Raw genomic sequence first — 25,894 nt, 5'->3', positions numbered from 1 at the left:
ATCGTGAGTTCTCCTGTCCTAACCCTCAGTCCAACTGCTCATAGTCGCTGATGTAAGGTAACATTCACTGTGGACTGGGTGTGCAGGGACCACCTAGCTCCCCCTGCTCCCCGCATAGCTACCTGACCTGATCATGTTACCTAAATGACAGAATGACCAAACATTACCTAACCCCAGCTTCACCATGAATCCAAGGTCCCTCAAGGTCTGACAATGATTGAGTTGACACTTGACAGCCTACTGGCCCACTGTGCTCGGGCACAGCAGGTGTTCTGTCTTTGTCCTTGGCCCCAGCCAACCTATGAATAAAATGAAATTGTTAAAATAAGGAGATGGCTCTGGTTTTTGAGAATGGCATTAAGGGGGACACCCGGTGGCCCCTGTTACCCTTTACAGCCTGGATAGGTGGGTCTGGATGTCTGGAGCAGTGTCCAGTGGTGGAGGAAAGGAGACCAGACCGGTCCATGGGAACTGGGGGGGAGGGATACTGTGTCTAGTTGTGTGACCATTGCAGATCACATCTCAGTGCTGCCAAGTGTTGTTGGTAAAAGCAGGCATTCTGTGAAGGAGGGGTTGCTAAAGACTGGCCCTCTGCTGAGACAGAAGCCACCAATGTCAGCTGGGGCAATGGAAGAATGATGGGGCTAGTGTGGGGTGTGTGCATCACCAAGGATGTAATGACTCAGTGATCCTAGATTGTGTTCTGCATGACCCCTGTACCCTCTGTGACTATGAGGGCAGGTGGCTTGCTGATGCCTTTTCTACTGGCTGGAAAGCAGTGGAAGCCTGTGGTTTGCAGCACCTGGGTGGGAGGGGGAAGGGGAAGGGACAACCAATGGAGCCAGCAGAAGGCAGCAGGGGGCCTTTGCCTGTGGAAGGCAGGCTGGTACAGAGGTCAGGGTTGAGGTTATGGCACATTCACATCTGCACCCAGGTCACCTCCCCTGACTAGAGGGGCAGGGTCTATGGGAACCCACTGACACCCTCCGTGCTCTCTGGGGCATCACGCCATGCTGTGTGTTGGTGTGATGTCATGTGAACTAAGAGGTTGATTACCTGGGGTAGTGAGCCTTCCCACCCCCACATCCCATCTGTGGAAGGCTTATCGGTGAGGTGAACCTTAAATTTCTCAGTTGTGATAGCTGCATTTGTCAGTGAAAGGCAGCTGAGCACCCAGCTCAGCTTTATGTGGGAGAGGCACCTTTGTGGAGAGGTTCCTCTGGATGCTGTGCTCTGTGCTTTGTAGTCCCACAGCTTGGAGGAAGGCGAGTTCCACTTCTCAGTGGGTCAGGCTCACAGGGCTCTTCTTGCTGCCTCTGATGCCCATGAGCCTGTTCACCTCCATGTCCATCCTCCTAATGCACTCTGCTGTGCCCGGGGGACAGCCGTGTCCCTGCCCAGTCATGGGCATACGCCACCTACCCCCTACATGCTCTCCCTCCTTGGTGCCAGGTACATGTGGACGGACAGGCCTGTCGCAGTTGGGGACAGGCCGGATCCCTCCTAAGGGGCAGCACACATCTCTTGGAAGGCGGGGAGCCCAAGGTGGGAGAGGGTGGGAGAGGGAAGAGCACCCTGGGATGGCGGTGTCTCTGTTTCTGTGTGGGGTTGTGCTGGTTGTGTTGGTGGGGCTGCCAGATGCTTGGCTTCATTTCATCTTCACCTCACTTTGGGAGGGTGAAGAAGCAGTGTGCTCATTTTACATGCAGTGGAACAGGGGTTATTGATGTGCTACAACTCGTGAGGGGTAGACTGAGACTCCAAATCCTAAATCCTAATGCATTCTCCTGTCCCCGCTCAGGCAGATCTGCAGGGTAACTGTTGGGGAGGAGGGGAGGAAGGGAGGATGTCCGGACGGTGGAACAGTGCTTGGCTGTTACCTCCCACTAAGTATTGAGTCTAGCTCTTGTTCTCGGTCACTAGCATCATGGCACTGAGCATATAACAGTCCATGTGTCATGCGGGACTGTGCCCAGCTGGTCTTTACCCATAGGTGGACCATCCCATCGGGAAGTTGGAGCTTTGGGAGGTGGGACATTTAAGGGGGCCTTGAAACTCAGCTGTGTCCTGCTCTGTTGGATTGTCTTCCCCTACTTACAGCTTTCATATTCTATGTGGCTTCTTCAAGTCCCTGCAGTGGGAGGGGGTGAATCAAGGGCAGAGGCTGCTCAAGAATGCAGGCATGACATGTATCTGTCACAGGGCTCACTTGGAACGGAGCCATCCTAAGGTAAGCCACAAGGCTGTAATTTAAACCTCACCTGCAAATGCAGCATCATTTTGTTACCATTACAGCTGTAGGGACTACATATTTCAGCTCAAATCTGAACTGTAGGGGAAATCCTGTCAGTTGTGAGTTAGACACCAGTAAAAACGCTGCTGTAATAACTTAAAGCAATCTTCCTATTCTGCCCAGTTAATAAGATTCCCTGGGAAGGGAGTAAAATTCAGACAGATTGCAGTTTCTAACTCCTTTCTCCCTGCATAAAACAAATCTAATTCTGTTGCTTGGAGGGTGGAGGTGCAGGTGATCTGTATCAAGAATAAATCCTGGGCCTCCCTGGTGGCGCAGCGGTTGAGCGCTGGGTTGTGAAGCTGCCCACAGCCTCTGCAGAGCCTGTTCGATCCCCAGCCACCAGCAAGGGTCCCACATGGCATGCAGACCTCTCCTGCTGCCCGCTGCTCCCCTCAGCAGTGTATTTCGTCAGTCTGTCTGTTCTGCTCCCTGCTCTGGCTCTGGTGAATTCTCTCACCCTCCCGTGCTTCTGACTGTACCCAGTGCTTATATAAATAAATAAATAAATCTTAAAAAAATTAAAGGTAAAAAAAAAAAAAAGAATAAATCCTGTGGCATTCAGTGCAGAGGAGCACATGGGCTGGTGAATGTTGACTGTTGGTCTTGAATTCCTCATTAAGATACAGCACTCACATGGGGAACTCACTGGGCCTGGAGTCCCCCAGGTGGAGTGAGCAACCTGTAGAGTGCTCTGCCCGACTGGAGTGCACTGGGCCTGCCATGCAGCTCTGCACGTGGAGGTCCCTCTGCTCAGCTGCTGTGGGCGGATCCATAGGGATCCTTTCCCAGTATGATGGGTGCTGTTCTGGTGGGATTAGGCTGGCTGTGGCCCTAAGCTGGTTCTGGTGGGATTAGGCTGGCTGTGGGGAGCTGTGGGCCTTCAGGGTGCCCTGTGAGTCAGAGGCGATCCCAGGGTTGCTGGTCTATTTGCAGCAGCACCTGGAGCTACCCTGAGTAACCAGTGTGTATGGTGATGAAATAAAACGTGTCTTCGTGAAACTTTAAAATATTAATGGTTTAAAGTTTTAATGAAGTGCATGTGCATTCCACTGTCCTAAAAACGCCCACATTTCTTCTGTCTCTCTCCTAACAGGCAACTTGGGTGATGACCCACTCGGGGGGAGACTTCGAAAGCTGAGCCTTGGACAGTATGACAACAATTCGGGGGAGCAACCCGCCTTCTCCAAGTATGGATGGGGGAAGACCACCAGTGTGGACCAGACTCCGAGTCGGCCTTCTTTCCTGTCTCCAGCAGATGCCAAAGAGGTATACACCTGCACTGAAAGTTGACCTGAGCTGACATCTCCAGTCCCATTCCCACCAGCTATAGTGTCCCCAAGTGAATGTCCAAGGATGATGTCCATTCTGGTCCCTTAAATCATGTCCATGGCAGTCCCCCTCTCTCCCAGGCTCCCTGCCCATCTTTTAGATATGGTCCTTCCGGAAGCACAGGTGGTGTGGTTGGGAAAGCCAGTGTGTGGTCCATGGGCCTGGTTTGAATCCCATTCTCCTGAGATAATTGCAGATGTTGTTACCTCTTTTAAGATATCTGAGCCTGTGTTCTGATCCTAGAATGGAAATGAAGTCGGCAGCATGCTGGTGGGTTTTGAGTTGTCAGAGATCTCAGAGATCCCTGTGTGGATGCAGTTGGGAAGAGCAGACACAGTCTTGCTGGAAGTCATTTCAGAGGGCCCCATGGGGAGGGAAGCAGAAAGATGTGGGTCAGCTGGATTGTAGTGGGATCACAGAGCATCTTCCAGAAGCTTAAGACTTTTTTTAAAAAAAGATTTATTTATTTCTGCATACAAGAACTGGTGTGTAAGCCAGAGGTGCAGGGGGTGGGGTGAGGATTCACCAGAGAGAGTGGGGAGCAGAACAGGCAGATCTACTGAAATACACTGCTGAGGGGAGCAATGGGCAAGACAGGAGAGGTCTGCTGCGCCATATGTGGGTTAACTTCCTGGCCAGCCAGGGATCGAACTCATGCCGCAGTGGCTGCCTATAACTTGATAGCACTGTCTTTAACACTTGTGTCACCAGGGAGGCCCTACTTAAGACTTTCAATCAGAATTGAGGGTAGGTCAATATGCTCCAAAACCAGGAACCCTTTAAAATTAGGGCTTGCTTTATTCTTAAGTAGTAAAGTTGGAATATATAAGAAAAGAAAAATCACTTTTGTCTTAATACACAAGCAAAGTGAGTGTTAAATTTGGGTTAGTTCCTTCCAGTCTTTTTTCTGTACCCATATATTTAATTTTTGGTGTATCTATGAATATACAATAGGAAAAGATTATTTTATCTTGCTTTTTCCCCACATAATGTTGTAACACTCAGTTTCCCCACATAATATAAACTCTGCCAATTCTACTCATTAAGCTGTGTGCTATTGTAGTAAAAGATGACAATAAGACTCTTCCTTCTTCCTTTGCTGTTAGTGAGGCTTTTCCATGGTTGGGGGGGATGGGCCTGGTTCTGTGCCTTGGATCTCAAACTTGGCCTTCTGGTGAGGGCTGCTCGGTGGCCTGGCCAGGACCCCTCTGTCTGGAGGTGGCCCTTACCTGGCTCCCCTGTGTCATTTTCAGGTGGTGATCACCACATATCCCCCAGACCTTGATGTCATTGATGGCAGGATCTTCTCTGCAGCCAAAAGCAGCAGCGAGTCTGTGTCACCCACACCAGTATTTCCTGTGTCTCCAGAGACATCATATGGTAAGAAAGAAACAAACCTTGCCCCGTACAGATCCATTCCTTTAGGAGGGAACTGGCCACAGATCCTTACTTTGCCTTCTTTTCCAGTGACAACACCCTCACAGTATTCTCTGTTCAGCTCACCCGGGACACAGATGGGCAGTGCCAGTGGTCTATACAAAGGAGGTCACGGTAAGACCATTGCTCTGTACCATGCATCTTCTCATGTAGAAATGTTTCCATGCGTGTCTCATCCTAGTGGCTTTGAGAGAGGGCAGATCTTGCTGGGGAAGATGTAGAATGTGCTGGGCAGCCCTCCGGGGGGTTAAAAGTGTGCTGTGGGCTCCACTGTATCCTGACAGGCATGGACACTGTGTTCCTCGAGACAAACATTTCTGGAAAGGGTCAAGGTGCTCGTGGCAGCTGCACCTCAGTGCTTTGAAAGTACCAGGCCAGGACTGTGACATCAGGCAGATGGAGGGGGATATAACCAAGGCTCTGTATATTTTAAAGTCGCTTTTTTTTGTAAATGTAGATTCCTTATACAGTTGTATTTCTACTCTGGTGAAGGCAGGTGAGGGTCCTTGGTAAGGTTATTATGCACACTTTTTGGGAATGGCCATTAACACTAAATTGTAGTAATCCTGCCTTCCACCCAGAAGTGGTTGCAGTAATAACAGCTAGCTCCATTTTCCCTCTTTCTCCAGACAAAACCAGATCTGTGTGTCATTAGTAGAAGGGCCATCTTTCCCCAGTTTCCTTTATGGTGTCAGGATCATAAATACCTTTCTTTGTACACAGAGCATAGCAGCTGAAGTACCCATTTTACTCATCAGATATGACTGGAATGCAGGTTAAGTAAAACTGGGCAGTGTTGTTACATTTCTGTTTGTACATAGTGTACTTTATATTATATATCCTGTTCATACAATTCATACTATATATTTATACTTTATGTGAGCATTCCATGAGAAGAAATTGTTCCAGTATGGGTTAATATATAGACTCATATGTAGAGCCATGTGTTTGTTCTTATATATTTTAATAATTTTGATGGAAGCTAGCTGCCTCCATCCCCATAGCCCCTCCTACTCCCTGAATCCACAGCACCTGAAGGCTTAAATGAATGTATTCAGTGGGTTTGGACTAGAACCCAGCCTTTGACTTGGAATCCAGTCAGATTCCACAGCCACAGCACCAAGTGCAGATTAATTGGAAAGACACTGGCACTGTGAGGGAGGAAGATAAGCCAAGGGGAAAAAAAAAAAAACACAGAAAAAAACATAGATTCCCTAGCAGCTTTCTGTTGGCTTTTAGGATCATTATATGGTGCTTAGAAGGAATATTGACCCCTCCTAAACTTGGGGACTACCGGGGATTTAACTGATGTGCAGGAATTTGCCAACCTGACTGTTGTAGCTGGAGTGTGTGGGCAGTGGGCAGATGTGGGCTGCTATGTGAGTGCACACATGCTCATGTGTGCAGTCATGAGCTTAGCAGTAGGGTCCTCACACCCAGCAAGTACTGGGCTTCAGGGCAGCCAGAGTGTCCAAAGTACCTTCTGTATATAAGTACACCATGTGGAAGAAGGAGGGCTTTGATTGTAAGTATAAAGAGCATACATGTTAAGTTGGAGCTATTTAATCTTATGAACTTTCTCAGAAAGCCCATGCCCTTTATTTTATTAAAGCAGTGAGAAAGCTTTATTTATGGTTTTCCCCCAAATGTACCTGTTTGCAAACATATGAACTTGTTTTCTGACCAACATTGGTTTTGCTTTCATCTGCACAAGAAGGACCACAAGAATTGGTTCAGCATTTGTGGAAATTAAGTGGGAGTCTCTGAATTTGGGTGTAGGCATGTAAATCTCTTTTTCAGCAGGAAAGAAGAGAGCTTCTCTTAAGGGCTCTGGGACCAATTTCAGTGTGGAGTGCATGAGGATTTCTCTCACACATCCAAGCCGATGATTCTCTACCACCACCTGGGTATCTTGCAATTTAGCATAATGCTGACACTACCTAGAAATAGTATTAGATTCCACAGGTTATAGGCTCCACCCCAAAAGACTGCCGTCCACTTCATATGTGACTATCAAGTCCAGTCTTCTGCCTGTGCTTCTGAAATGCCACTTAAAGATCTGGAGATTCCAATAAGCCCTTCCTCAGGATCAGTTAATTTGCCAAAACTGCTCACAGAACCCAGAGAAAAATTTTCCTTACCAGATCACCAGTTGATTATAAAACGTTATAAATTAGGGCATAGGACATGGTTTGGGGAAAGAGTGTGGAGTTTCCATGCCCTCACTCAGCGCAACACTCCTCAAATCTGCATGAGTCCACCAACCTGGAAGCACCCTGAATTCTGTCCTTTGGGGATTTTTATGGAGGTTTCATTACATAGACATGATTGATTAAATCATTGTGCATTGGCCATTGGTCAACTTGCAGCCCCTCATCCTTTCCTGGAGGTCTAGGGATGGGATTGGAAATTTAACCCTCTAGTCACATGGTTGCTTCCACTGGCAATTAGCCCCATCCTTTGAGCGTTCCAAAACTCGCCTAATAAACATAGCAAAAGACAGTTTTCTGGCTGTCATCTCTTAGGAAATTCCAAAGGTTCTAGGAACTAGAATAGAAATCAGGACTAAGATCAAATAGATATTTCTACCATAAATCACAATATATGTATTGTAGCTCTGCGAAGTCAGGTGTGATGACTGACCCCTCTGAGACACTGAGGTGATGAGGGTGGCTCACATTTACAGACTACATATGCCCCATGTTCTTTCTTGTGTTGATTTCTTTAATCTTGCAGTCACATTTAGGGGTAACTCTTACTGTGATCCAGTCATAGATAAGGAAATTCACATAGAAGGTAAGGAAATTGTCTAAGCGACAGAGTGAATAAGTGGCAAAACTAGAATTCTGTACCAGTCAGACTTACTCCAAGCCATTGTCTCTTTGTTCAAATGTTAGATTAGATTGGACTTGTTTTTCAACTGGTTGGGGCATAATAGCAATACTGAAAAAGTATATGGAAGTCTCAGAGGACTTGGGTTTTAGTGCAGTCATAGAATAAATATGACTTGTGCAAGTAAGTGACTCACTGACCCTCTGTTTCCTTATCTACAAATATAGACCAAAATATCTCATTCCTGACTGTGAGGTTTAGGGCATCTAAAATAATGCCTTATTGCATATTATTTAGAGTCAGATGTTGACCTACATATAAGTGAAAGTATTTGCTTTAAATTACAATTAGGAGGGTGATTTTACCTTTCTGGAAAATGAGGTAGGTATGCCTCTATTGCTTCTGCTCAGAACAAATAAAAATCCTGCACAGTGTATGTAAAGCAAATGCCTGAACGTAGAGACAAGAATGCGGACTGGCCTTAGGCCACCGGATAAAGGGACCTGAGGACACTACCTCCTGAGTCATAGAACAAATTTCAACAGATTAAAAGAATTAACAATATACAATGTTTTCCAACCATGAATCAAGCTAGAAATCAGGAACAGGAAGACAACAAGGAAATCTCCAAATACCTGGAAATTAAACAGCACCCTTGTAAATAAACCATAGATCAAAGAAAAATTGAACTGAATAAAATGACAATAAAACATATTAAAGTTTATGGACCAAAGCTAAAGTAATGATGAGAGGAAAATTTGTTACAGGAAATACATGCAGTCAAAAAGAAGGAGAAGTAAGATTGAAATGAGTAATTTTTTTTTAGATTGCCTTTTTTTAATTTAAATTTTATTTTTATATTCCCCATACAATTACAACCCCCTTATTTTGAGCCCAAGCCCTCCTTTCCCCGCCCCCCACCCCCCATAGAGTGTCTCTGGTTCATAGTTGTTTGTTGATTTTGATATTTTCCTTCTTATAGTTATTCTTTTTCCTGGTCCCTTATTTAAGTTTTCTAGATTCCTGCTATGAGTGAGACCATCTGGTATTTTCTTTTCCTTTCTGGCTTATTTCGCTGAGCATGATCCCTTCCAGCTCCATCCATGTTGCTGCAAATTGCATGTGTTTATCTTTTTTGAATGCTGAGTAATATTCCATGGTGTATATGTACCACATCTTCTTGATCCAATCATCTATTTTTGGGCATTTGGGTTGTTTCCAAAGCTTAGCTATTGTAAATAGTGCTGCTAGAAACATAGGGGTGCAGGTGCTCTTTGGAATTGATGTTTCTGTATCCTTTGGGTAAATAACTAGGAGTGGAATTGCTGGATCATATAGAATTTCTTTGTTTAGTAGGTCCAGATATCTCCACACAGCTCTCCATAGTGGTTGGACCACTTTGCACTCCCACCTACAGTGCAGGAGAGTTCCTTCTCCACAACCTCGCCAACATTTGTTGTTGCTAGTTTTTTTAATATGTGCCATTCTCACTGGTATAAGATGGTATCTCATGGTAGTTTTGATTTGCATTTCCCTGATTACAAGTGATGTTGAACATTTCTTCATATGCCTGTTGGCCATTTGCATTTCCTCTTCAGAGAAGTTTCTTTTTAGCTCTTTTGCCCATTTTTGGACTGGATTATTTTCTTTGTTGTTGTTGAGTCTCATCAGCTCTTTGCAGATTTTTGTGATCAGTCCTTTATCATTAGTGTTGTGTGCAAAAATATTCTCCCAGTTTGTGGGGTTTCTCCTTGTTTTTGTTATTGTCTCTTTTGCTGTGTAGAAGCTCTTTAATTTGATGTAGTCCCAGCTGTTTATCTTTGCCTTCACTATCACTGCTTTGGGTGATGTGTCTGTAAAGATGTCTTTGATGTGCATATCACGGAGTGTTTCACCTGTATTTCCTTCTATGTATTTTATGGTTTCAGGTCTTATGTCTAGTTCTTTAATCCATTTTGAGTTGGTTTTTGTGCATGGTGTTAGGTAGTAGTCACGCTTCATTCCTTTGCATTTAGTGACCCAGTTTTCCCAGCACCATTTACTGAACAAACTTTCTTTGCTCCAGTGCATATTCTTTGCTCCTTTGTCAAAGATTAGTTGACCATAAATCTGTGGGTTTATTTCTAGATGTTCTATTTGATTCCATTGGTCTATGTGTCTGTTCTTGTTCCAATACCACGCAGTTTTGATGATTATGGCTTTGTGGTATAGTTTGAAGTCTGGGAGTGTGATGCCTCCAATCCCTTCTTTTTTTTTTCAGGAGAGCTTTGGCTATTCGGGGTTTTTGGTGATTCCATATGAATTTCATCAATAATTGTTCTATTTCTTTGAAGAATGACATTGAAATTTTTTTCTCATTTTTTATTTTATTTATTTATTTTGTTTGTTTGTTTGTTTGTTTGTTTATGCATGCACTGGGTACAGTCAGAAGCGTGGGAGGGTGAGAGAATTCACCAGAGCCAGAGCAGGGAGCAGAGCAGGCAGAATGACCGAAGTACACTGCTGAGGGGAGCAGCGGGCAGCAGGAGAGGTCTGCACGCCATGTGGGACCCTCCCCTCCTCCGGTGGCCGGGGAGCAGCCGGGGATCGAACAGGCGCTGCAGAGGCTGCGGGCAGCTTCGCAACCCAGCGCTCAACCGCTGCACCACCGGGGAGGCCCTGACATTGAAATTTTTATTGGAATAGCATTGAATCTGTAAATTGCTTTTGGTAGGATGGCCATTTTAATAATGTTTATTCTTCCAATCCATGAGCAGGGGATGTCTTTCCATTTCTTTGTGTCTTCTATTTCTTTTAACAGTGTTTTATAGTTTTCTTTGTATAGGTCCTTTACCTCTTTTGTGAGATTTATTCCCAAGCATTTGATTTTTTTTGTTTTGATAATAAAAGGGATTTTTTTTATTTCTTCTTCTTCAGATTTATTGTTTGTGTATAGGAAGGCTACTGATTTTTGCGTGTTGATTTTGTATCCTGCCACTTTACTGAACTGATTGATGAGTTGAATTAGTTTTTCTGTGGAGTTTTTGGGGTTCTCTATGTATATTATCATATCATCTGCAAAGAGTGATAGTTTGACATCTTCTTTTCCTATTTGGATTCCTAGTATGTCTTTCTCTTGTCTTATTGCTCTGGCTAGGACTTCCAGTATTATATTGAAAAGCAGTGGTGAAAGTGGACATCCTTGTCTTTTTCCAGATCTTAATGGAAATGCTTTCAGCTTTTTGCCATTGAGAATGATACTGGCTGTTGGCCTGTCATATATGGCCTTTATGATGTTGAGGTATGTTCCTTGTATCCCAAGAATTTCAAGGGCTTTTATCATGAATGGGTGTTGCACTTTGTCAAAAGCTTTCTTGGCATCTATTGATATTTTCATATGGTTTTTATATTTCTTTTTGTTGATGTGTTGGATAATGTTGATTGATTTTTGGATGTTGAACCATCCTTGTGTCCCTGGAATGAATCCTACTTGGTCATAGTGAATTATCTTATGGATACATTGTTGGATTCTGACAGCTAAAATTTTATTGAGGATTTTTGCATCAGTATTCATTAGGGAGATTGGCCTGTAGTTTTCTTTTTTTTTGTGTTTTCCTTGTTCGGTATTGGTATTAGTGTAATGTTGGCTTCATAGAATGTGTTTGGTATTATCCCTTCCTTCTCAATTTTTTGGAAGAGTTTGTGAAGGATAGGCACCAATTCGTTTCTGAACGTTTGGTAGAATTCGTTTGTAAATCCATCAGGTCCTGGGCTTTTGCTTTGGGGAAGGTTTTTGATTACCATTTCAATTTTGCTGCTTGTAATTGGTCTGCTTAGGTGTTCTATTTCTTCTTTCTCTAGCTTTGGGTGATTGTAGAGTTGTAGGAATTTGTCCATCTTCTCTAGATTGTTGAACTTTTTTCCATATAACTGTTCATAGTAGTTACTGATTATTCTTTTGAGTTCTGCTGTGTCCGTTGTGATTTCTCCTCTTTCATTTATGATCCTGTTTATTTGTGCTTTCTCCGTTTTTTCCTTTGTGAGCCTGGCTAGGGGTTTGTCTATTTTATTTATTTTTTGAAGAACCAGCTCTTGGTTTCATTGATCTTTTGGATTGTTTTTTTTCAGTTTCAATTTCATTTATTTCTGCTTTGGTTTTTATTATTTCTTTTCTTCTACTGGTTTTGGGGTTTTTTATTGTTCTTTTTCTAGATCTTTGAGCTTCAAGATTAGGTTGTTTCTTTGAGTTCTTTCTTGTTTCTTGATGTGAGCCTCTATTGCTATATATTTTCCTCTTATTACTGCTTTAGCTGCATCCCGTACATTTAGGTAATTGGTGTCCTCCTTGTCATTCAACTCAAAGAATTTTTTAATTTCTTCTTTGATCTCCTCATTAGTCCAGTGGTCTTCCAATAGTGTGGGTTTCAATCTCCTGAGGTAGGAGCGTTCCTTGCCTTTGTTTTATGATTTATTTCTGGTTTGATGCCTTCATGGTCAGAAAAGATGGTTGGTATGATTTCAATCTTGGTGTATCTGTTGATGTTTGTCTTGGGTCCCAGTATGTGATCGATCCTGGAGAATGATCCATGTGTGCTTGAGAAAAATATGTCCTCAAAATTTTTTGGGTTTAGTGATCTATAGATGTCTGTTAAGCCTAAGCGCTCTAGATCCTTATTTAGAGCTTTAGTGTCTTTACTTATTTTTTGTCTCATTGATCTATCCATTGTTGATAGTGGTGTGTTGAAGTCTCCCACTACGTATGTGTTTTCTCTGATGTCTGTTTTCAAAGATGATAATTGTTGTCTAGATATATTTTGGTGCTCCTTCGTTTGGTGAATACATGTTAATGAGTGTTATTTCTTCTTGAAGTATTGTCCTTTTGATCATAATGTAGTGACCGTTGGGGTCACTTTTTACCTTTTTGAGTTTGAAATCTGTTTTATCTCATATAAGTATAGCTGTTCCTGCTTTCTTTTTTGGTCCATTTGCTTGTAGGATTGTTTTCCATCCTTTACCTTTGAGTCTATTTTTATCTTTTGTAGCTAAATGTGTTTCCTGGAGACAGCAAAAGGTCGGGTTTTGTTTCTTAAACCAGCCTGCGACTCTGTCTTTTTTATTGAAGAGTTTAGTCCATTTACATTTAGAGTTAATATTGATATGTTAGCATCTGTATTTGCCATTGTGTTTGTCTATCACTTGATTTTATTTATTTATACTTTTAATAACTTTTTTTTTTTTGGCCTTCTTTTGTTGTTATTCGTACCTCTGAGGTTCTGGCTTTAGGATTCCTTGTATTATTTTTTGGAGTGGGGGTTTAGTCGTAATGAAATTCCAGAGTTTCTGTTTGTCTGGGAAGGTCCTTATTCTTTCTTCATGGGGGAAGGAGAGCTTTGCGGGATTGAATATTCTTGGTTGGCATCTGCTTTCTTGGAGTCTGTTCTATGTCCCTCCACTCTCTCCTTGCCCGTAGAGTTTCTTTGGAGAAGTCTGATGTCAGTCTGATGATTGCTTTTCCTTTGAATGTTATCTGTTTCTTCCCTCTTGTCAGCTTCATTATTTTTTCCTTGTCTTGGATTCTTGGGAGCTTTACTATTATGTGTCTTGCTGTATTTTTCCTTTCGTCATGGAAGTTTGGTGTTCTTCTTGCTTCTTGTATATCAATTTTCAACTCCTTCTTCATGTTCAGGAATTTCTCTTCAATTATTTCCTTGAATATTTTCTCTGTTCCTACATCTCTCCCCTCTCTTTCTAGGATTCCTATAACTCTTATATTTCCTTTCCTCATGGAGTCAGATAGTTCCCGAAGTCTTTCTTCAGTCTTTTTCCTTCGTACTTCTCTTTCCTTTTCTGTTTTGGTTCTTTTTATTTCTGTGTCTTCATGTACTTATTTGTTCTTCCATTTCATCTATTCTGCTTTCATTGCTTCTCCCAGAGTTCTTTAGCGCCTCCGTTAATTATTTGAACTCCTGCATTTCTTTTACTTCCCTCTTTAGGGACTCAATTTCATTCTTCTGAACATTGTTTTCCTTAATGACTTCCATCAGTTTTTTCATCACGGCAATTTCAAATTCTTTTTCTGGACTGCTCAGAATTTCTTCCAAGTCACCGTAGTTGCAAGCCTGTGGGTGGTTTTTTTTTTTTTTTTTTGGTGTGTCTTTTTTCTGAGGCGTTGCTACTTTGCTTGTAGTTTTTCTTTTCCCTGCTGCCTGTCTTCTAATTTGCCTTATGCGTTGGGGCTCTGTGCTGCTGGTACTGGCTGGCATCTTTTTGGTGTGTTCTTTTGGGACTTTCAGAAAGTGGCAATCCAAATGAGTCAAAAACTGTTATGCCAGAAGTCTAGTGAGGCAGTGGTACTTTTGGAATGTTAATGGTCACTGTCACAGAATCTCTCCTCCTTCTGTGTTTAGTTCAAAATGTGCATCTTGAAGTCCCACAGACTTCCCTGGAGGTGGGCAGCTGTATTGCAGGCTGGGTTCCAAATCTCTGGATCCTCCTCTGAGCTCCGACTTCCTGCCAGGTGGGACCAGGCTTGTGGGCGCCTTCAGCTCACCTCTGACTGTGCATGGTACCTTCTCCCTCTGGCTCCATGGGGAGCCTTCTGCTGGATTCAAGCAGTCTTTATGGAAGAAAGGTCCCTATTCTAAAATGGCAATTCGGAGACAGACGCACTGTCCCGCATGCCCGGTCTGCCCCGGCCCTGGGTGCCCACTCCCCCTCTGGGTTCGGACTGCTGGCCAGAAGGTGCCTGGCCTGGATGAACTTCCTAGTTCACCTCTGGCTCCTCTGGGAGCCTTCTGCCAGTTTCAAGCAGTCTTTATTAAAGAAAGGTCCCCGTTCTAAAAAGGGGATGTGGGTATGTACTCCCCTGTGTGCCTGGTCTGCCCAGGCCTTGGGTGCAGGCTCCCACTCTGGGCTTGGACTGCTGGCCAGAAGGTGCCTGGTCTGGGCGAACTTTCCAGCTCACCTCGGTCTCCTCCGGGAGCCTTCTGCTGGTTTCAAGCAGTCTTTGTTAAAGAAAGGTCCCTATTCTAAAATAGCGATTTGGAGACAGGCATACTCTTCCGCGCGCCCGGTCTGCCCCAGCCGTGGGTGCCCAGTGCCCCTCTGGGCTCGGACTGCTGGTCAGAAGGGGCCTGGCTTGGGCGAACTTTCCAGCTCACCTCTTACTTCTCTGGGAGCCTTCTGCAGGTTTCAAGCACTCTTTACTGAAGAAAGGTCCCTATTCTAAGGGGTATTGGTGATTTTTTTTCTGTTCCCTAGGTGGCGCCAGAGGTCTCTCCTAGTGTCATTGGGGAGCTGTTTTTTTTTTAACCCCGTGGGACAGGGGGACAGAGTCGGAGTGGTGGGGAAAGCCTCAACGACTTTGGGGTGCTTGTGTCTGCCTTGTGCCCCACCGTCGTGGGTATCCCATGCCCCGATTTTCGTGCCCTGGGTCTCAGTTCCAAAGCCCTCAGGTCCAGGACACGGGCTGTAGCCCCGTTCAGTGTCCACAGGAATGGCGCCTTTTGCACCCTGCTCCCGTGTCGGGCACCTGGTTTCTGATTACTCATTGAGGGACGTTCACCTTAGTGAGGGCCCCCGTGCATCTCCCTGCAAGCCTAGGTTGCAGGAGCGGGAACCTGGGCAGCAGAGATCCCAGTATCCTTTTCAAGTACGCTGCTTTTTTGCACAAGCTTACCGGCTACCCTGGGGCTGTTTGTAGGTCTCCGGGAGTCTTTGTTGCTCTCTAATGGCGCCTGGAACCGTTCGCTCACCCCCAGGGTGAATCCTGCAGCTCCAGTTCACAGGGTGTGGTGGCTGAAATAGTTCCTTTCCACTCACAGTCCCCCTTGATGCGTAGTTTGTTCTTGTTCCTTGTTTCAGTTTTTTTGTTTTTTCCTCCTTTCTGTTGGTCAGAGAGTGCTGACTTTGTGGGTGGGGGAGGGTAGCAGGGTTCTGAGCTTTCCTCCCTTCTATTCCTCTTTGATGGCAACTTTCTTCTTCGGGTAGCTTGCTGGAGTTGCCCGTTTATCTTCCGTGTCCCAGTTCTCCTGAAATGAGTAATTTAAATCCCTACTTCTGTAACCTAGAGAAAGAAGAGCAAAGTGAACCCTGGGTAAATAAAAGGAAGGCAATATTGAAAATACAAGCAGAAATCAATGAAATTGTAAACGCAGAAACAATAGAGAAAATAAATGAAAGAAAGAACTGGCTCTTTGAAAAAATTAAGGTTTTCAAACCTATAGCTACACTGACACAAGAGGGTCGATACAATGAATAATATCAGGAATAAAGGCTGTATTTTAAGATCTTACAAATAGCACAACTGTTGTAGAGCAACCCCGATACAAAACGGGGTGCCTGACTGTGGGTCCTCACCCGCGCGCTTAAAAGGACTTATCAATGCTCTACTGCAGGCACACGTGAAAGGTTAATAAAAGGTTTATTTACAACGGAAAGGGAAATGAGGAAATGTACAGCTCTGGGAGAAAAGTGGGAGACAAAGTTTTAAATGCGTCCTACCGGATCCGCCGATCAGGAATCCCAAAATGGCGCTCTCAGAGTTGGCCGCCAGCCAGGAGCGGTGAAGCCAGGAGGCGAGCGATCGCGAGCCAGAGAGTGAGCAAGGCCCACGTGTTTGGTTTTTATATCCAACCTGGCTGCCCAACTCCACCCTCAGGTCCCAGCCACCCTCCCCTTGGTGGTGATGGGATTTGTCTTTCCCAATGTCCTGATGGCTTTAGTCTGGAGTGGGGGTGGAGTCCACAAAGCCTGTATGAGATTATCTCAGGACATCCTTTCCCCCTAACACAAGGACAGCGACTACCACAAACAACACTACACACAGTCTTTATGATAAGCCTAAACTGTGACAACTCACTCAAATGAAATAGACAATCTAAATACCCTTAACCATTAAGGAAATTGAATTAGTAATTTAAAAACTCCCAACAAGTAATAACCAGTCCCAGATGGTTTCACTGGAGGATCCTTGTAAACACTTAAAGTAGAATTAACACTAGTTTCACACAATACCTTCCAGAAAATCAAAGAGAAGATAATACATCTCAATTTGATTTATGAAACTGTACTTCTCTGATACCAAAAGCAGACAAAGACAAGACTAGGAAGAAAGCCATGGACCTGTATCATAGACACAAATATCCTTTTTTTTTTTTTTTAAGATTTATTTATTTATATAAGCACTGGGTACAGTCAGAAGCATGGGAGGGTGAGAGAATTCACCAGAGCCAGAGCAGGGAACAGAACAGGCAGAATGACAAAATACACTGATGAGGGGAACAGCAGGCACAGCAGATGAGGTCTGCGGCACCATGTGGGACTCTCACTTGTGGCTGGAGTTCTAACTGGCGCTTCAGAGGCTGCAGGCAGCCTTGCAGCCCAGCACTCAACTGCTGCGCCACCAGGGGAGGCCTTCTTTCTTTTATTAAAGAAGAAAAAAAAAAACATGAGTATAGTAATAGATGTTAAAAAAAGAGCTTGATAAAATTCACATCCATTCATGACTGAAACCTCTTGACAAAACAAAATAGAGATAATTGAGAAAATAAATGAAAGAAATATTGGTTCTTTGAAAAAATTAAATCTTATATGTATCTGACTTTACTATCTTATATGAAGCTGACTTTACTCCTATTCAACACAGTGCTAGAAATTCTATGGGGCAGACTATAAAAGGAAATAAAAGAACAGATTGTAAGGGCAGAAGTAAAACTGTGCCTTTTGGTAGGTAATTGATTGTCTACGTAGAAAATTCCAAAGAATCTATAAAAATACTCCCAGATATATAAGTGAATTCAGCATGGTTGTTGAATATAAGGATATAAGATAAGCGGCAAAAAAGTTATTGTATTTCTATATACTAGCAATGAACATGTAGAAACATAAGTTTAAAAAAGTACTTTCTATAATAGGTTAAAGAATGCAATACTTAAGTGTAGCAAAACATGTGCAGGATTTGGTATGCTATTCAATGTTATTTAATTAAATCAAGCACTATATAAATAAATGCAAAGATATACCATGTTCACAGATTGAAAAATTCTTCCCAAATTGATACTGATTCCCAAACAATTTTAACAAAATTCCAATCAAAATTCCCTGCAAGACATTTTGTAGATAGAGAAAAGATAATTCAACATTATATGGAAAGGCAATGGAGCTACAATAATTAAAAGTAATTTTGAAAATGAATAAAATGAAAGGAATGACTTCACTTAATTCACAGACTTACTAGCTAGCTATAGTAATCACTACTGTGCCTTTGATCAAGGGGTAGACACAGAGACCAGTGGAACAGAATAGAAAACCCATATCTATGAAACATGCCCAGTTGTTTTGTTTTGACAAAGATGCAAAAGCAAGTTAGTGAAAGACCTTTTCCACAACAACAAAAAAGAACATCACCTTACATTTATAAACTTAAATGTAAAAGTAAAGCTGTAAAACTTTTAGAAAAAAAAATAGAAAATCTTTGAGGTCCAGACTATGCAAGAGTTCTTAGATTAGCACCAAAAGCAATCCTGAAAAAAAAGAATGGATAAATTAACTTCATTGAAATTGAAAATTTTTACTTAAGAGAATAAAAAGACAAACTACAGACTGGGTGAAAATATTGTATTCTGAAGGCATAGACAATCCAAGTAGAAAATGAGCAAAAGGTATGAAGAGACGTCTCACTGAAGAGGACGCCCAGATGGCAAAAATAAGCACATTCAAAGGTGTTTGGCATCATTAGCCATTAGTGAGATACACATTTAAACCACGTTGATATATCACTACACACCTGTCAGAATGAGTAAACTAAAAAAGTTATAATACTAAATGATGGTGAAGATGTGGAGAAACTGGCACTCTTATTCATTGCTGTTGAGAATGTAAAATGCTATCGCCTCTTTGGGAAACAATTTGGCAGTTTATTTAAAAACTAGTAACTATTCGTGACCCAGAAATTATACTCCTGAGATTTTGTCCAAGAGAAATAGATTTATGTTTATACAAAAAGCTCTATACATGTTCACAGCTTTATTCTATACATGTTCACAGTTTTATTTCTAATGACCCAAACCATTTAGCAGGTGAATGGTTAAATTGGGTTTGTCCACACCAAGGAACTTTGCTCAAGAATGAAAGAGTAAACTCCTGATACTTGCAACAACATGATGAATCTTGAGCACAAGTCATTCCCCAAAGTTTACATAGTGTGGCTCCATTTATATAACATTCTTTTAAGTGGAAAAATGATTGAAATGGAAAGCAGATTAGTGTCTTCTAGGATTGGGCGGGGGGTGAAGTGGAAGGGAAGTGGGTGGAGTGACAATAGCTGCATGAGGGATCTCTGTGAGATGGGATGTTCTGTGTCTGGACTGTCCGTGTCAACATCCTGCTATAGTTCTGTAAGTTGTTACCATACAGAGAAACTGGAAGGAGACTGTAGGGGATCTCTGTAATTCCTTACAACCCCATGCAAATCAGTAGTGATGTCACAATTAAAAGTTTAATTTCAGTCCTACTAGGGGGAATGGTGTGAGTATAGCTAAAGCAGTATTGACTGTGAGTTGACAATAGTTGAACCTGGGTGAAGTCAACATGGATTTGGTCATTCTATTCTGCCTCTTTCTGTACTTGTTTAGAATTTCTATAATGAAATTTTAAAATACAAAATACAGGAATACTTGATGTTAAATAAACCTAGGTGTAATCCACACATGTAGATAGATCTTGCACTCCCTGAGTGCTGTGATAAATGAGGTCATGGTGGTATCGGGAGACATGGGGAAGCCTCAGCTCTTCTCTGTGGCCATAGAAAGTGGTGGTGTGGCATCTGTGAGCAAGGCAAGGTCATAAGAAAGGCTTGGGATGGGGAGGTGTCTGCTTGGCCCACATCTCCAGTTTTGCACATTTCTTTGCCTACTTATGCAGAACAGTGTGGGAGTTGGAGGTGGGGTGGGGGGACAGAGGAGGAGAGTAGATCTGAACAAAATGGTTTCAGAAGAGGTGGAAAAAGGTGAGTCCATCTGTGGGAGGTAAAAGGGATTTGGGACTTGATGCCTGATTCTAATTTTGCTGCTATTTTTATTAACAGCTCCATTATTTTTTATGTTTTGGCTTTTTTAAATTACTATGAATTTATACTATGTAACATTCTTGTGTGTCTCTTTATGTAAAAGTTAGTATCTTTTTATGTAAAACTTAGCTTGTATCAGGTTATTTTCCATACAACCCATAAGACAGTGTCAAAGGGACTAGTTAAAGGTAGTAGACAAATTTTATTTGGTACTATTGCAGTAGGACTGAACTCAGCTCCCCAGTGCAGCAAAGACAACTGGAAATTGACAGCCAAGGCACAGAGTACAAGGTTGGTAGGTCAAAAATGACTAAGAGGAGTAGTTTAGGCCAAGGTAGTTCTTTCTAGGGACACAGACAGCTGAAACAATGTGACATCAGGAGAGGGATGAGGAACTTGATCACATATCCTTGCTAAGACTGATTCTTTGGGCACTCAGATGTCCTGCCCACCCCTGCTACAGGTTCCTTGCACCCATTCCTGACCAGAAACAACTTTCTTTGCTGTAACAAGCAAAGGTTTTTTTTTTTTTTTTTTTTTTTTTAAAGTAGGCCACAGTGTCCTCAGATTTATTAGTAGATTGGGTGAATTAGAGCGCCTTTTTGGAATATTGTGAACAAGTGCCAAGGGTGGGGCTTGCTAGGGTCTGTGGGGACCTGGGAGCCAGTGGCTAAAGCTTGAGGAATTTGGGGAGCCTGTTGACATCACATTGATAGCTTGACATTTGCTATGGTAGGAGTGTTTACCTACCTAATTATCTGGCAAATGCTAGACATCAGCTCCTCCCCTTTTCCCAACATAGTAGCAGTTCTCCCTTTTTTTTCTGTCAGTCTGGTTTTTAGCTAATATGTCATGAAGAACAGTTTAAAGTTACTAAATGGGGCCTCCCCGGTGGCGCAGCGGTTGAGCGCTGGGTTGCAAAGCTGCCCGCGGCCTCTGCGGCACTGGTTCGATCCCCGGCTGCTCCCCGGCCACCGGAGGAGGGTCCCACATGGCGCGCAGACCTCTCCTGCCGCCCGCTGCTCCCCTCAGCAGTGTACTTCAGTCCTTCTGCCTGCTCTGCTCCCCGCTCTGGCTCTGGTGAATTCTCTCACCCTCCCGTGCTTCTGACTGTACCCAGTGCTTGTATAAACAAACAAACAAACAAACAAATAAAAAAAAATAAAGTTACTAAATGAAGCTTTCTGCACTTCGACATCCAAATATTTGGAAAGGCTTACCAGGGACTAACAATTGGAGTGTAGTGCCATAGCCAGGCGCTCTTAGTAATACATCCTGAAATACCCCAGGGTGGGCAGGGAAGTCTGCATGATAGGGCAGGGTAATGTCTAGGGGCACTTCTCAATGACTGTGTCTTCTCTTATCAAGTTGTGTGTACACATACATCTTGGCTCCAACACTTCTTAACTGGGTGTAGAATAGCCAGAATAATTCCTCCTGCATGTGCTTATTATAAAGATTGAAGGAGAACATGCAGCCTTGGCCCAGACCCTACAAATTTTCAGCAAAAGTAGATGCAGTTCTATTATGAAACAGAAAGCAGCAAAACAAAGCCACCGTATCTTAAGTTCAGGAAAACCACTGATAGATATGTGAAAATCTCCATGCTGTGGGCAGCAGCATGGAGTGTGGGGTGGGGGCGAGGAGGGGAGGGGTGAAGAAGGTATCCAGGGTAGCCCCAGAGCAGCCAGACCTCCCCAGAGACAGCCTCTGTTGCTGTGTGTCCTGCCCATGCTCTCCTCTGTTGTATGTCAGTCCCCACTCCAGGAAAGTGAGGGAAGTTTAAATAATTACTTGTGTAATTAATATATCAAATATTAATTCCAAGACTGTTCAGTTGTCCAGCGAGTGTGTTGTAATGCAAAAGAGGTGGTGGTAACCTGAAGGGTTAGGGACAGGTAGCAGGCACAGGGGCTGCAGTTAGACTGAGTGCCGGGGGTCCTGTGAGGTCCCCCTGTATGTAGCCATGAGCTCGGGAGGACGGAGCCCAGGGGGTTTTATCCCCTAGACTCCTACACAGGCCCCGAAGACAGCTCAAATGACCTCTTCATTATGTGCACACCTGACTCCCAGAAACGTGTATTTGGATGCTGTTCTCAGTCTTCTTAGAAATTCCAGATGTGAACCTCAGAGGGCAGTGTTTTTGAAATCAAAAGTATTTGTGAGAGTTTGATTACAAAGGGTCAGTTAATCCTCATGAAGGCAAAATAGAGAAAGTCATAAAGTTTAAAATGTAAATTATTCTGTTGTTTCTTACTTGATCTTAGCCTTGGTGATATTTTCAAAATAAATTTGGTAAAAGAAAGCATGAGAAAATGTTTCATTAAAAACATGTTTCTGATATAGCTCAGTTTTCCAATTAATCCATAGTGACTTTTTTTTAATGGAGGTAAAGTCAATCACATAAAAGTTAATCTTATTCAAGTGAACAATTCAGGGTTATTTAGTGCATTCACAGTGTCTAGGGTCATCACCAGCTCATGGTTACATCCAGAGGGACTTCACAGTCTAACCGTCACTTGGTCTAACTGCAGCCCCAGTGCCTGCTACCTGTCCCTAACCCTTCGGGTTACCACCACCTCTTTTGCATTACAACACACTCTCTGGACAACTAAACAGTCTTGAAATTAATATTTGATATTAATGACCAGTTATCAGGTTCCAGAACATTGTTGTCACAAGGTAGTTTTACAAATGATCCTGGCTTTAGCGAAATTTTAATGTTAGTTAACCAAAAGTGAATGCCTGTATACATTTTGCAACTTGTCATTTGTATTCAGTTGTTCCGGAGTGTAGGTCTTTTCAGGGCCCTGGATCCTGTGTCCTACGGATGTGAGTGGAGGTGCAGCAGACACAAAGGTGTGCTCGGAGACTGACAGGGGCCGGGACATCAGGGTTCATACTTGGCCAAAGTGGGTGCAGGAATTGGTAGTGCTCTCGGTGCCCCTTGAATTTGGTTTTAAAGAAAAAATGGGTGATATTTGCTAGATAGAGGAAGAAAAGGAGTGTCTAATAGTGCCTTTGTGTGAGAGAGAGATCTTTGAGGCAATGTTTTATTTTTGTTTTTAAAAAAGTTGTTATTCTTCAAAGCTTGACAAATTAAAAATTGTTTTTACCAGGCCTCCCCTTTCCTTCCTGTACCCAACTTGCTTTTCTTTTGAAATCGTATGAACTTGCAATGAGAATGTTTATAATAGGAATAAAAGCATGTACTGAATGTGAACATGTGTGATGTTTATAGATGCCCTGAGTACTTTGAATTTTGTAGAACCCAAAAAGCAAGTACATGTATATATGTGTTTATATACTGTGCTTATATTTAAGTACATACGTGTTTGTAGAGATAGTCACATTTGTATATACAAGTGCTGTGCTTTCTACTCTGAGAAAGCAGAGTAGACTCCCTACTAACCAGAAGAATCCATACTGGTTAATGGTGACTCCAAATAACTGGTATTGCACCCTCACCCTATATTTAGAAAATAGAAAAAGTTGACTGCATCAAAATATATTTAGTAGTAAACCTCAATGAAGGGCTGAGAGAGATTAGTGTGTCGTTTGTGACTGTGTAGTTAGTCAGCTGAAATGAGAACATTAATTCAGTTGAGTGGAATGAAGTTCGAAAAAAGCCAAGATACTGGCGCTCTGTCCTGACACCTCATCCACCAAACAGGCCAGCTTGGAAGTGTCCCCATGTGAGCTGAAAATTTCCTGACTGTGATGAATGCCATCTTTTGTTTGTGTACTTTGGGTTTAGAGGAATCTTTGTTTTTCTAAATTTATTTATCAGCTCATTTCATTTACTCCCCTTCCCACCCCTTTAGTGGACTGTTCTTGAACCTCAGAATGCAAGTTATTCTCATGTGCTGCCAATAGGGCTTTTACTCTTATCATGGTTCTGAGTCCTGAGGCCAGAGGTGGATGCAGAGGCATTGGGCCCCAGGGCTTGATGCAGACCATGTGGGTCCAGAGCAGCCTGGTGTAACTGCATCTTTCATAAGCCGCAGAACTTCTTAAGATAGCCTTGGAACTTAAGCGAAAATAATAATGGTTGATGGGCAGGTGATGTTGGGCAGAGTCTCTTAGAAATGAGGGTAGGTTTCAACTTATATATACAATCACATATCAAAAGTGTGTCTTATATTGTGGGTTTTTAAATTCCAAGTTCATTTTCTCACTAAAGCGTTTCTGAAACTTCATTGTCTATCAAAATTGTTTACTGTCCTGGTATTGAATTGTGTGGGTCAGTCTCCTGTGGGTGGGTCAGTCTCCCGAGAGGGTTATGGGTTCTGGAATCCATCCACAGACCTCACAACTCAGCCTGTGCCTTTGCTCTCCACTACCTCTGAACAGGACAGGACGATGTGCTAGGTTGGGATGCCTCTGAGAACAGGCAATGACTTGAAAGAAAATGCATGTGCACGCTGCCATATCAAATTCAGGATATTTCCTTGTTGGAAGCATCACCTACTACTACTTGCAGCTTTTACTTTTCTTCCAAAGGCCTTCCCCAGGTGCCTGCCTATGGGAAGCAGTTTCCTGATGTGGCACAAGAAGGCAGGACAGGGAGGGGTAAACACAGGGCACTGCCGACTGGCATTACACTGAAGTGCTGAGTTCTGCTAGATCCACTTGGACAGATTTGAATTATGAGACTTGAGAAGGACAGACACACCTTGAGTCACTGAGATTTATATGCCATTTGCCTCTCGCCATTCTCACTTTTGTGGTGCCCCCTGTCAGTCTTTGGTGGCACTCACCATGATACCTGATGTTTCCTTACAGAGAGACACTGACCCAAATAATCCTGATTAGGTAAAGAAGCATTGTCTTTGTCTTAATCCTGTCATGTTTTAGTGTATTTTGTTATACATATTGCATAACACACAAATGTGTCAAATATTCACAGTTATGCCTAGACAGAGGTGTTGATGGCTTTTTGAGCATATATTGCATGTGATGCACTTATACTCAGATGCAAAGATAGAGCAAGCTTGTAAAAAAATCCCAAAACCTGGGAAATGAAAATTCCATAGTTTGAAAAAAAAAGACCATTTTTGATGCTCTGGGGCCCACATGTGCTTGGGTAGACATTGTGGGGAGAGTTCTGTGTCCTAGACCTTCCTTGTACAACCCTTCTGGCTGTCACCTGCTCCAGGATTTGGCTTCCAAGTGGATGGGGGAGGAGTAGCCTGGGTAGAGGTCTTCAAGAGTCTGTTGTCTGTCTTGTGTTTTACTAATCTTTACATTTCTGGCATCCAGCACAGAGAAGGTTCTGGATAAAAAAGTTTATTTTGTTTTCTAATAACATAGTAAAAATAATGAGAAGAAGAGAGATAATTGACTTGGGAGCCAAACTCATAGATACTGAAGGGGCCCAAGCATGAGGACTTGTGTGCAGTTTGGGTAACCACATGACCCCAGGTACCTGTGTGTGTTGGGAGGCTTGGCACTGGCCATGGTGAGTAACTGTCTGTGCTTGATTCCTGAGTCCGTGAGGGTGAAGTGGTGACCCTGCCCCAGACCCAGGAGTTGTGAGCACCCTCCTCCCACTGACACAGGTCCTGGTGGCTAGGTGTTCGCAGCACTGCTGTAGGGAACTGGTTTTCTGAGTGTGACTTTCATCGGCTGAATTACTGCCATGTGGAGCGCAACCATCACACCACCTTACTCCCTGTTGCTCTAGCTGGGCAGAGGAACAAAGAGAAAAGACAAGCAGACCTCTAAAAGGCTTTTAGAGTCTATTGTACTGGACACGAAATGGTTGGACACTGAAGCGAAAGATTGCACTTCAGAACGCGTGTTCTGCCTTCTTCCCCTCCAAATCATTACGAGCTATTCCAAGCCAGTCAGGCCTGTGGCGTGCCCCTGGTACAAAGGGAAGGACGCACCCTAGGCCTTCCTGGGCCTGGCGGCAGGAAAGCCCCTTCCTCTCTGTCAGGGAGAGATGGACC

General features: G+C 43.2%; 1 protein-coding gene across 5 annotated transcripts in view; it reads left to right on the top strand.

Annotated features, from left to right (window-relative positions):
* Positions 1 to 25,894, top strand: part of TNS3 (tensin 3) — a 263,893-nt gene that overhangs the window by 188,758 nt on the left and 49,241 nt on the right. For all 5 annotated transcript variants that reach the window (XM_037493247.2, XM_054695702.1, XM_037493239.2 and 2 more), the window contains 3 exons: positions 3,390 to 3,562; positions 4,879 to 5,005; positions 5,093 to 5,176. In XM_037493247.2, the coding sequence (XP_037349144.1) occupies positions 3,390 to 3,562; positions 4,879 to 5,005; positions 5,093 to 5,176 (384 nt within the window). The remainder of the gene's footprint in view (positions 1 to 3,389; positions 3,563 to 4,878; positions 5,006 to 5,092; positions 5,177 to 25,894) is intronic.

Source organism: Talpa occidentalis, unplaced genomic scaffold, assembly GCF_014898055.3.
Source record: "Talpa occidentalis isolate TD23 unplaced genomic scaffold, MPIMG_talOcc4v2.1 talOcc4.10, whole genome shotgun sequence".
In the NCBI taxonomy this organism is placed as follows: domain Eukaryota; kingdom Metazoa; phylum Chordata; class Mammalia; order Eulipotyphla; family Talpidae; genus Talpa; species Talpa occidentalis.
The sequence above is the reverse complement of the archived record's forward strand: the minus strand, read 5'-3'. Positions and strand labels throughout refer to the sequence as shown.